This window comes from Eschrichtius robustus, chromosome 5 (genome assembly GCF_028021215.1).
Source record: "Eschrichtius robustus isolate mEscRob2 chromosome 5, mEscRob2.pri, whole genome shotgun sequence".
Taxonomy (NCBI): domain Eukaryota; kingdom Metazoa; phylum Chordata; class Mammalia; order Artiodactyla; family Eschrichtiidae; genus Eschrichtius; species Eschrichtius robustus.
In genome coordinates this window covers 62,810,854-62,823,269 of record NC_090828.1, presented here as the reverse complement: position 1 = coordinate 62,823,269, position 12,416 = coordinate 62,810,854, and the positions used below count along the sequence as shown (strand labels likewise).

The 12,416-nt window shown below is 35.0% G+C and overlaps 1 protein-coding gene across 1 annotated transcript in view; it reads left to right on the top strand.

Annotated features, from left to right (window-relative positions):
• The window catches only part of UBR3 (ubiquitin protein ligase E3 component n-recognin 3), a 229,904-nt gene extending 219,329 nt beyond the window's left edge, over positions 1-10,575 (top strand). Inside the window, exons 36-39 of the mRNA XM_068544929.1 lie at positions 1,930-2,109; positions 6,957-7,166; positions 7,750-7,889; positions 8,184-10,575. Coding sequence (XP_068401030.1) covers positions 1,930-2,109; positions 6,957-7,166; positions 7,750-7,889; positions 8,184-8,301 — 648 coding nt within the window. The 3' untranslated portion in view covers positions 8,302-10,575. The remainder of the gene's footprint in view (positions 1-1,929; positions 2,110-6,956; positions 7,167-7,749; positions 7,890-8,183) is intronic.
• The last annotated feature ends 1,841 nt before the right edge of the window (positions 10,576-12,416 follow it).

Genomic DNA, 12,416 nt, shown 5'->3' with positions numbered 1-12,416 from the left:
GGAATTTTTAAAAATCCCTAAACTATAATGGCAGATTATAGTTGGCAGAAAGCAGATAAGTGGCAGATTATAATGGCAGAAAGCAGGTAAGTGGTTGTTTGGGGCCAGGAGTAGGGGCTGGAATTGATTGCAAAAGAGCACCAAGGAACTTTTTCAGGGGATGGAATTGTTCTAAAATTTTATTGTAGCAGTGGTTGCATGAGTATACATTTTCTAAAATTTCATCAGACTTCACGTAAAGTGGGTGAATTTTATGGTATGTAAATTATACCTCAGTAAAGTTAGTTTTTAACATGCTTTATTAATGTATCTATACAAATGGGGGATTTGTGGCCTCATTTCTAGTGATTTAAAAAATTAGCATCTTTTTCAGCCTGCATATCATTTTGCTTTTTCATCTTTCTTTCTTTTTTTTTTTTTTTTGGCTGTGCTGCACGGCTTGTGGGATCTTAGTACCCCGACCAGGGATTGAACCTGGGTCCCGGCAGTGAAAGCGCCAGAGACCTAACCTCTGGACCGTCAGGGAGTTCCCCTTTATTTCTTCTTTATAGTGTATTTCAGAATTTTGTACTTAATCCACATAATTAGTTGTTTTGCAAACATGTTTGTTGAATGTCTGCTATGTGCCAAGCACCGGGAGGACAGAGCCCCTACTCCCAGGGACTACTCCCACAGTCGTAGAGGACACGCTAATTTATTTTTAACGTAGAAAGTATAAATGCAAGAACTGAAGTGTTTACACAGTATGGACGTACTAATTTTATCTCAATGGAACTAGGTAGTGTAAGGTGTCATTAAGTGGGGTCAGGAAAGGCTTCCCTGAGGAGCTGGAATTTGAAGGATGTTAGGAATTAATTGATCCAGTGGACAGGGGAAAAGTAGACTAACTTGCCTCCTAAATGGATTTTCAGTTAAATAAAGAGGGGTGGGGGGTATATTTTGGTGTTTACAAGACTAACAAACTCCTTTAAAAATCAACTTTCAAGATATGAGTCCTTGGATCATTGATTCCACTGGTTCTGTTATTACTAAGTAGAGCTTCAGATTACCTGGCACTTAGAGCTCTCAAGTTTTTAAAAACTCTACCCTCTTTTTATTTTTTTTATTTTTTAAAGAAAATCCTTTTTTTTTTTTTTTTTAAAGTATTTGTTTTTTATTTATTTATTTTTGGCTGTGTTGGGTCTTCGTTTCTGTGCGAGGGCTTTCTCCAGCTGTGGCGAGCGGGGGCCACTCTTCATCGCGGTGCGCGGGCCTCTCACTATCGCAGCCTCTCTTGTTGCAGAGCACAGGCTCCAGACGCGCAGGCTCAGTAATTGTGGCTCACGGGCCCAGCTGCTCTGCGGCACGTGGGATCTTCCCAGACCAGGGCACGAACCCTGTCCCCTGCATTGGCAGGCAAATTCTCAACCGCTGCACCACCAGGGAAGCCCTCTATCCTCTTTTTAAAACTGACTTTGTTTCACACTCATTCAGGGTCTAGGCAAACGATTTAGCACTGTCTGTTGTGAATTCCATGTTTTTGCTATTGTTCTTCTTTATCCACACTGACAGTCTATGTCTTTTTAACCAAAAGTCACTTTCCCTTTGCCCCAAATTAACATTTGCTTTCATAGAGTAGCTAGGTTCTATAGGCTATATTCATCAGATATGTGAAAACACTATTTTTAAAGTAAATGTATAAATGAAGCAGATGCTATGGCACTTAGAAGTTAAATTTCAAAGAGAAATATTATGGAAATATTGGATATAACAGCTCGGAACCTTTTTCTCTCTTCTTTGCTCCTCTTACTCCCCTCACTTTATTTAGTTGACTCAGTTAAAGTTTTCTTACTATCCAGAAGTAATTGATGAGAATGACACTTAAAATATCTATAATGGGAAATGTTCATGATGAAATGTCTTGAGAATTTTCTATTTCATATCTAAAAGGAAGAAGAAGAATTTTCAGTTCTTTCCAGCTGCCTGGGACTTCTGCCAACATTTTACCAAACAGAACATCCATTCATCAGTGCCTCCTGTCTGGATTGGCCAGTTCCAGCATTTGATATTATATCTCAGTGGTGTTTTGAGATAAATTCATTTACTGAAAGACATGCCGAACAAGGAAAGGTATGTAAAAAGAGTAATACTCACTTGCTATAGTGGTGACATGCTAATAGGTAAGAGAATAATGAAGAATTTAAAATTTCAGGTAATCTAGTCTTGGCAGTATTTATTAAACTAATTATTTTGAAAGAATGGTTTACTTATATTTATCTGTGAGTGTAAAAGCAGAAATGTTTCAGTTAACAAAACTAAGGTATAGTGTGTTACTTTTAGTTTGTTTTAGGTCATCAGGTTTTTATTGAATACCTTAAATAGTCACAGCACTAGACTTGGAAGGTACAAAGGAATTTTAAGATAGACAAGGAACTTGTAAGCTTATTGGAAAGAGGACTGTCACATAAAAATTAAAGATTTGGACTTGCACATCTAAAAGATCATGTCTTTAACTTTAAAATTTGCTGACTCTATGCTGCCAGTTCGATGGGTAAAGGTGTTGTGTTGGAGATGAGGGAATTGGAAAGGTGGAGTGCCGACAGTGGTGGGTGGCTCTTAGTGCCATGGTTTGGTGCTCAGACTCTCTTCTCTCTAGAATTACAGTTTTTGAGAAATGGGATAATATGATGAAAGTCGTGTTTTAGGGAGGTAATCTTAGTGGCTTTTCTTAGTAAGTAAAATTGACGTTGTGGAGAAAGGGAAACCAGAGATTATTTAGTGGTGATGAAAATCTGGATTATTGTTTTGATAGCTAGCAGAAATTAGACAGAATGTAACCAATGCAAGAGACACATTTGAGAGAAATATATAGGCCTTGGTGACATGACTTTAAAATCCTGAACTCAAGTCATCAGAAGAGTAGTAACTAGTATACATAGTCCTGATGGGAACCTGCTCCTGCTTAAACACCGCTGACGATGGATGTCCCATTGGCTATGGAGAAAGACAGGAAGCTTTTCATGGCTTTTCATGGCATTCACCATCTTGCTTGCCTTTCTAACTTCATTTCATACCACTTCCCAGCCACCACCTTGCTTATTTAACCCACGGAAGACTATTTCTTAAGTGTGCTATGCATTTTTTAAACACCTGTGCTATTGCTTATTGCTGTTACTTTTATTTAAAGCAATCTTCCTACTGTTTTCCTATTAATTACCCATGAAGGCTTTGCTAAGATAAATGTTACCTCTTCTGTAAAGCTTTATCTGAGAGTCCATCTCCCTCTATTACGTATGACAGTACTTTTGCCACTGTTTCTAATAGTTGCCATGTTTATCACTTTTGTTTGTTTAATGTGTCTGAATGGGGGCTCCACAAGGCAAAAATTGTTTCTTGTTTATTCTTGAATCCCTAGTTCTGGAAAGTGCCTGATATAGACTAGTCACCTAATAAATATTTGTGAAACAACTAAACGGTGGATTAATGTCATTGGGAGAAATAGAACTGATGAAAGGGGAACCGATTTCAGGAAAAACGAGAATTTTAATGTCAAAGGAACAATAGAAAAATTAGTATTTCAGATGGAGGTTGTCACTAGACTTAATTCTTAAAACATTGAAGTGAATAACAAAGGCAAGGGAAGCATAAATAATAAATGTCTCTGCTTTTGTTCATTTTCATTTTCTATTGAAATCCTTAAAGAGATATTATCTCATTTTATACTTTTTTTAAAAGGAAAGGAAAATTGAGGAAGTTAATTGAACCTTGTGCATTATGTATAAAAATATTTTCCTATCTAGTAATTGCTTTACTCACAATTATAGCTATAATCTGAAGTTATATTTTGGTGTCTGAAAACCTATGAGGAATGTCTTGGAGTAAGAGTTGGTTATTATTGTAGAACCAGGACAGGAGAAAAAGTGATGAGCATACTTAAAATTATTTTGTCTTCATATGTGCCATGGGTTGAGCAATAGATAAAAATGAAATCACTTGATAGTATAAGAATAAGCCTCCCTTTTTAGATGAATGATTACTGTTGTGAATATTGATAGAAAATCAGAATTTACCATTTAAATATATTTCATCTTTTTGTAAAATTGAGTGATAACTATTTGTTTTAGAGTGAGAACAGTACATATTTATTTATTTATACTTATGCAGAATTTTTATGTCATTTGAACGCACCCCTATCTGACCTGCATCCCTACACTTGTCCCTTTACTCTGTTCTATCTCTAACCTCAACTCTGTCCATTTGCCAACCAGATTTCTTTTTAACCAGCAACTTTAAATTTGAATAGAGAGACTTAGATAAATACAAACAGTGATTGGAGCTGAATAGTGCAACAGCTTTCCTTGAAAGATAGTCTGAATTACTGCTTCTCCTTTCTTGTAACAGCTAAGATTCTTTGATTGCAGGCAGTTTGGTTGCAAACCTCTGGTCTGTTTTCTCTGAAGCGCTACTGCTAGATGACTCCATCTCAACCACTTTCCTTCCCTATATATATGCTCCAAATTCAGATTCCTGGGAGAGAGAATCTGACTGGCCTAATTTGCATCATATGTGTACCCCTGCGATGGGGCAACACCATCAGATCTGTATGGAGCAGGAAAAGTGGTTATTTTCCAAAATAAGTTATAATGCTGCCAATGTAGGAAGGCAGATGAGGTTGCTAGACAAATTGGAAAAAACAAACACTGGTGGCCTGCTACCTTCACATCTTACCTCCCCAGCACATAGACATCCTTCTCCTCATTCACAGTGTTTCATTTCTTCCCCTGTTTAGAATGATGTAACTGTTCCCTTTACAACCACAGATGCAGCCACCATTTCCCAAATACCTAACCTGAAGTCGCATCCTGTAGTTATATCATCAAGCTTCCCTGAATCCAGAGGCTCTGGGAGATGTCCATTCCTTCTGTGAATTATTGTTCTTACACCCCAATGGCCTGGAAATTTTTAATTAGCACCTACTCACCCTGAATTCAGTAGTAGGAGAAAGGAAAAGAGAATGAAAACCATTACAAAAATATATGCCACAACAAGCAAGAAAATTTTAAATTAGTCATAAAATTGTAGCTAATATACAGTCAAGTATATGACTTTCTTCTTTCACCTTCTTTGACCAGCACCTCAACTGGTTGGATTTATTTGAACAAAGATGTGATCCAAACTTTATTCTGAGAGGTCTGAGCTCAGTGATTTGTCCTGTCATGCTTATATAAGACTGTAATAGTTTTGTGTGAAATTTTTACCTTTCAGGCCTGAATGCACTAGGGGTGGGGGTGGGGTGTATCTCTAGTTTCGAACATACTGCTACCGGGGGTATTTCTATTTCATTTGATGAGATCACTCCCTCCAGACAATACTGTAAGCCATTCCCTTTCTTTTCCGAGTGGTATTAGGGAACCTAGAGTGGTCAGATGACATTTAGCTTTTAATTCAGTGGAACTATTATTATGTCCCTTGTTGGCAGATAGCACACAGCTTCCTTACGGTAGTACTGAAACCACAGAAGAATCCAGAATAGCAGGGAAACAGAAATTAAAGACCGAATTTTTAGGTCTACTTATGAGAGATGCCACCCCCTGGTTCCCAAACCTGTGCACTCCATCTGTAAGAGAACAATCACCCTATGTACTGGTTGCTTTTTTAGCTCGTATACCTCATTCTGTAGGAGCATATACCTCATTCAATAGCTGTTTCCTTCTAGTTGGTACCATCTAAAAATTCATCAGCAAAGTAGTTCATCATTTAAAAGACCAGTGATTTTTTTCAGATGATTGACTGTATGTTAAGATCAGTTAATTCCATAGACATCCACCTATTGCGTTACATCTTTATGAAAAAAATTCTTTGATTAGAGACCATGTGGTGTGTGCTACTGGGTAATTTACAACCTAATCTGGATAAGTATCAAGTTCAATGAGGACAAATTGCTGTTCCTTCCACTGATGGAAGGGTTCCATATATAATGAACCCGTTACAGAATATGCAGTCTTTGGAGTCCGGGGTTGGGCACTGAGTACTGGCAAACAGCATACTGTAAGCCCATATATTGTCCTTATCCTTCCTTCCATGGCTGCTTTATCCATGAACATATTGATAAACACCAAGCTGGATACTTAGTTATTGGACTGATTGAGATATATTATGGCTATAAGTAATGTGAGATGATCACCATGTGAATTGCCAGCCTCCATACAGTTTCTTAAGATAATAGATTCATACTACATTTTATCTGATTTAAGTGTTAATGAAGTAGCATCTAGAAAAAAAAATTAATGCTATTTCCAGTATTTTTATATAACTGCAAAAAATGAACAAAATACCCTGTAGGGAAATTTAACTAATCTGTTTTTTTTTTTTTTTTTTTCCACACTTACTGAGCAAATTTGTGAAAAGAGTTGTAGCCCCAGCATTTATGGATACAAAAGATCTTAACAGCTTGAGGTGTAAGATTTTTCATCTTCTAGGAAGGAAAGATTATAAAGTATTGAAATAGAAATATGAATTATAACCATGATCTTCCCTAAAGAAAAAGCCAATGAATTGTTTGTTTATCTAAGAAAGGTCAAAAACTTGGTTTTGAAAAATGTGTATAACTGTTTAAAATTATGTATTAAGAATATTTAAAAACAAGTACATCTATGTATATTTTCCATGTATGCTTAGTTATATTTAATATTTTTCTTTTAAAGTTAACAAATTTAAATGTTTTAGGTGCTTAGTCTAAAAACTTACATCATGTTTTAATTGAAAATTACATTAAAATAGAGAATAGTAATTGTTGAAGTACTATTTTAGTCATTTGTAAAATGGAAATGGGAAGAGTGTTAATAAAGAAAATAAGCCACATTCTTGGAGACAGATTTTCTTTTCTTTAAAAAAAAAAAGACCTTTTAAAAAATAAATATTTTGTGTTAGTGACTTAAATACATAGGACTAATGAATATTTTTGAATAATGTTTTAGGCCTTGCTTCTCCAAGAGTCAAGATGGAAATTGCCACACCTACTACAGTTGCCTGAAAATTATAACACCATTTTCCAGTACTACCACAGAAAAACCTGTAGTGTCTGCACCAAGGTTCCTAAAGATCCTGCTGTTTGCCTTGTTTGTGGTACTTTTGTATGCCTGAAAGGACTTTGCTGCAAGCAACAAAGTTACTGTGAATGTGTATTGGTAAGCAAGAGTAAATAGTATAAAATTTATGAAAACTCAAATCTCATCCCACATGGAAATGTGTTATATATGGTCAAGCCAGCTCTTCAAATTTAACTGCTCTTTGAATTAAATACACGATACATATAAGGATCTTGTTTTTGTTGTTGTTGTTTTAAATCCAGTAGAAGGGTAAAAACAAAAACAATGACAACAACGAAAAAACACCTGGGGTTTTATTTAAGTGAGTAAAACTTATCGTAAGTGCAGCTTCAGTTCCTCTCCCGAATCCCGCTGCCCTTTAATGGTATATATGTTTAGATGTTGTGCTGTGAAACAGTAGTCATATATGCTGTTGTAGACACTAGCCTCTGAATTAGGTTTAGGTTAGCTCTTAATTGATTTCTTAGGTAATCCTTATCCAAATTCCTCCTGATGTATTGTTAATAAAGTATTAAGAATGAGTGAATAAGTTTAACTTAGGTGAAATCTGATTTTAAAACATTTAAACATTTCTGTATTATTTAGAAGATAAGGCATTCTTGATTTTCTTATAAAGTCCATTTGATTATGAAGTTCATTCATATATTTTTAATTTTTTTAGCATTCTCAGAACTGTGGTGCTGGAACAGGGATTTTCCTTTTGATCAATGCATCAGTGATTATCATCATTCGAGGGCACCGCTTCTGTCTCTGGGGTTCTGTGTATTTGGATGCTCATGGAGAGGAAGACCGAGATCTTAGGTTAGATGTGCATGGATATATCCACATGTTTTATTGAAGTTTTGCCAGTAAGAATAATGTACCATTCCTGACTTTGTAATTATAATAATAATTATTTTTTATTTCTGGCAGTCATTAATTTAGAGCTATTTCTATTTTGGGGGATATTTTCCCCATCATCATGTTAAAGAAATATGAAATAAACCAAATTACTATGTGAGATTTTTGCCATAAAGAATCTGTTTTTAAAAATGTGTGTAAGATCTTCATTGTATTATATTACTTTTAATACTTTTTTTTTCCTTTTTATTCTAGGCGAGGCAAGCCTCTCTACATTTGTAAAGAAAGATACAAAGTTCTTGAACAACAATGGATTTCTCATACTTTTGATCACATCAATAAAAGATGGGGTCCACATTACAATGGGCTGTGACTCACCACCTTAGCATTGCATTATATCATTTTCATTAAGAATTTATCAACAATAAGCTTTAACTTAATTTGGGGGATTAACGCTTTTGCTGAGGGAAAGAAAGAAAACATACATTATAAAGCCTTTCCAAAATTAGGTGCTTGGTAATCACATTAATGGTATAATAATTTTTTTTTAAGTATATGGAGAGCATAACAAGTAACAAGTTAAATCATTCTTTAGTGGTCCTTTTTTTGTTTAAGTCCACAATTAATAAGAAGCACAACTTGTTGACAAAATCATTTAAAAATGATTCTCCCAACAATGCATATCTGCTATTCATTGATATTTAGAGTGGGTGTGACTTATTTAAAGTTTTACAGCTTCTTTATATCTGTGTGTTTTAATTTGCATCTGCTAAACGTAATGCATCCTTTCCCTCTGCCATTCTTGTGTTGATTTGAGATTTTTGCTGTATGTAATTAGAAAAAAATGTAAAACATGATTTATGTGAAATACTGTATAGTAAAATTTGGTCTAATAGTAGAACTTTACAATTTTTTCTTATCGTGAGGAATCTGTTAAAAGTTTAAGGCTTTGCTGAAAACTTAATTCATTCTCAGGAATTTCATAAATATTCTCCCCAGGTAAATAATTGAAATAGTTGTAAAATAAGTAGATAGCTGCTGTTAATATAATACAGTACATTTTGGGGGACATGTGTGGTTGGGGGAGTCCCTAAAAATCAAAATTTGCCATTTCATTTGGGTGAATTACTTGAGGTAGTAACAAACCGATTTTATTATAAAATCAGAAGTTTTAAGAACATTATACATGGCAGATTTTGATTCTCTGCATGCCCACCTTTTATTACCAACCAAGTTTTTGTTTAAATGATTGGACTGGAAAAATGCTCTGACTTCCCCACAAATGAAGCATAGTTCCGGAACTTTCCTTATCAGCTCAAGAGGTTCATCTGTATTGTATCTGTGCAGTGTTATCACTGCTATTTCTGCTCGGTTTCCTAAAAGGGAAGAAAAAAGGCTCAGTGCTGATGATCCTCATGAATGAGCTGTACATCTGCATTCTTGTTAGAAGCTGCTGTGAAAAGCAGTTTATGTTTGTAGGGTTTTTAAGTTAGTAAGAATGGAAATGATTGAGCTAAAACCCACTCTGTACTTACAGAGGGAAGATGACAGAAAAGCATGTGATATATTGCTACCAAAATTTTTCTTCCAAATGATTCAATAATTTGATGATTATTTAATATATAGTGCTATCAAGCAATTCCTGGTACTTTGGACTTCCATGGCTTGTTATATAAAATTACATTTTTACATGTAAAAATAAACTAAAAAACATCTAATGATAAACTATAAAAATAAAGTCAGATCTGTGTTCTAAAAATTATTGAATGACATGATATTACAGGATATAAAAGTGGACATTAAACGATGGCCTTGCATTAAAACAGAACAGTAAATATTCAAATGTGTTCAAAAAGTCAAAAAATTACCTATAGCTCTACAATAAAAATACAATATGGAAGTAGCTTGCTATTTTTATATACATTTCCAAAATATTAAGTTAACTTTCTGAAAGACTAGAATGATTCTGTTTAAACAGCTGTTCTTTCCAACACATTGCTACTTTTTAAAATACTGTATCATAAGTTCAGCCTGTCTTATTTTTTGCATCGGTCATTATGGATACCAGACCAGATACTTTTGTTCTTCAAGTGTGGTTGAAGAACAAAATGCTAATTTACATCTCTAGTAAATACTGTTACAGGATTCATGAACTTGAATAATTCTACAGTTTGAAACTCTGATGCTATATATACATGGTATAATGTACTCAGACTTTGGTTACTACATATTTAAAATGGAATGTTTTATGGTTGTGCATACGGATGTGAAGTGAAAATATTAGCCTTAACATTAAAATTTGGGTATTTGATAGTGTTTATTTTGATATTGGTGAATTAGTCACCAGTAAAATTTTAAAAAGCACTTGGTTGAAAATTGTACTTGAATTACATACATGCATGCTGCTAAACTAGAACTTTAATTTTTTTCCCCATAACTTTTATAAGTCCCATTTATAAACCCACTTTTAAAAATAACAGGTCCAAGTTAGAGTGATGTGTGTATATTATTCAAAAAAATGTACTGGTGTGATATCTTGTATGAATGATCATTTAAATACAGTACATTACTGTAGAAGCTAAATCAATCTTTATAAGCAAGCAGAGATTACAAAACTAGGAATAATCAACATTGTAAGATATGTTAATAAAAACCTGCTGTCATTTGGTTTGTGAAAGGTCCTTAAAATGTTTAATTCTTACATGTTTTTCTTGTTTTTCAAAGATATTGACAATAATATATGTAAGTGAGCATAGATAAAAAGATCAAAACGTAACATCATAGTTGCTGTAAGGTAGAGTTAATATAAAGGGTTTGCTTTTCCTTTAACCACTTATTTACGGAGCTAGTTCCTGTTTCTTCTGTCTTTGTCTCATAACTAATGCAAAACCTTTGCTAAGTGTTCTTTCTATGTGTTTTTAGAGTCAGGAAATGGGTGAAGGGAGAGGAAATGGGTTTTTAGAGAAGGAAATGGATGTGCAGATCTGAAGAACACTGCTGTGGTCCTTCCTCCTTTCTGAGAATCCCCAGCTAAACTTCAGAAATCTGAAGGCTTTATGATAATGTTTATTTTGATTGATCTGTATCTTGTTTGAATTGACAGTCCTTGCCCCTACCCCTCCATCCTGTAGCTCACCAGCCATTTATCAACTAGGAATCCATTTGTGTTCACAAACCTTTTTTTCTGTTTTATGTAATTTGATATTGACTTCTGTGACTTAGAAAAGATGCTGACTGAAAGCACCGAAGGCTTGGAGGTAACAGCAGTATTAGAGGAGGTGCGGCCCAAGGGTTTCTGTAACATCTCCAGGATTGTAACTGCTAACTCTTAGGTTCCTGTTGTTGGCTTGCATTTGAGTCATGTTGAACAACAACAACAAACAAAACAAAACAACATGGTTTTAACCACTAGAATCAAAACACAAAGACAAGATGCATTCACTGGTGGTTATGCCTGACACTTGATGGTTAGTGGGAGAGCAGAAGACTTGTGACTGTCTCAGTCCCATTCACAGCACATAGTTCTTTCCTTTAACTGTATGATCTGGCTGGATGATATCAAGCATTGCTTAGTTCATCAGGGATGAGCTGAATGGCAACGTGATCACTTCTGTATTCATGGCACTTCAAGCTCCCTTGATAATGAGGCACATTAACTATGGAAGCGGTATTACCTACCATCCTAGTATACAGTAATCAACTAGCAGTGGAGTGAAGCTAACTTCAATTGATGCAACACAATGAAAAGGCATAATGGGACCTTATGTAGAGCTGCCTTTGTGTGAGTTACATCAATGTAAAATGCAGCAATACCAAAATTGATGCAGCTGAGCCCAAGAGCAGGCTAGAGAAGTAGAGTCAAGAGCACAAATGAAAGCTTGAGGGGAAGAAAAAGGGACAAGAGAAAGGAAAGAAGTCTAGAGCAAAGAGGGTTCATATCTGATTACCTCTTATTAGTGCAGAGAAGCAGATAAGAGTTGATAGTGGAACAGGCCTAGTGTATCTGGGAGCTTGAGTTAAATGTTTAGACATACGGTAGGAGAGAATAGGCTAGAAATAAAGAGAGGTACCACAGAAGTCATACTGAGAGCCCAGCAGGGTTAGAAGCCATAACATCTAAATGGAAGCAATTAGAAAGGTTCTATGACTTTATAGGGCCCTGAGATCAACAGGGCTTTTTTCTGATATTATCTGTTTATATTTACATGGTAACATTTTAAGGCAATGGCTGCATTGGTCATACATAGTAGAAACCATAAAAAAGAGTTAAGAACTAAAATGTACGTCATACACTTATGTATATATATTTTTTACAGAGAGGTAAAAAGGCTTATAAAAAATCAATACGGTGGGGTTTTTAGTATACAGGTAAAGAATGGATTATCTTCTACATGATGATCAGGACCAGATTGAAAAGGAGAAGAGAGGCCAGTAGGAAGAAAAAAAAAAAAAAAGTGAAATCCTAGAAGGAAGGATATTTTAAGAGAG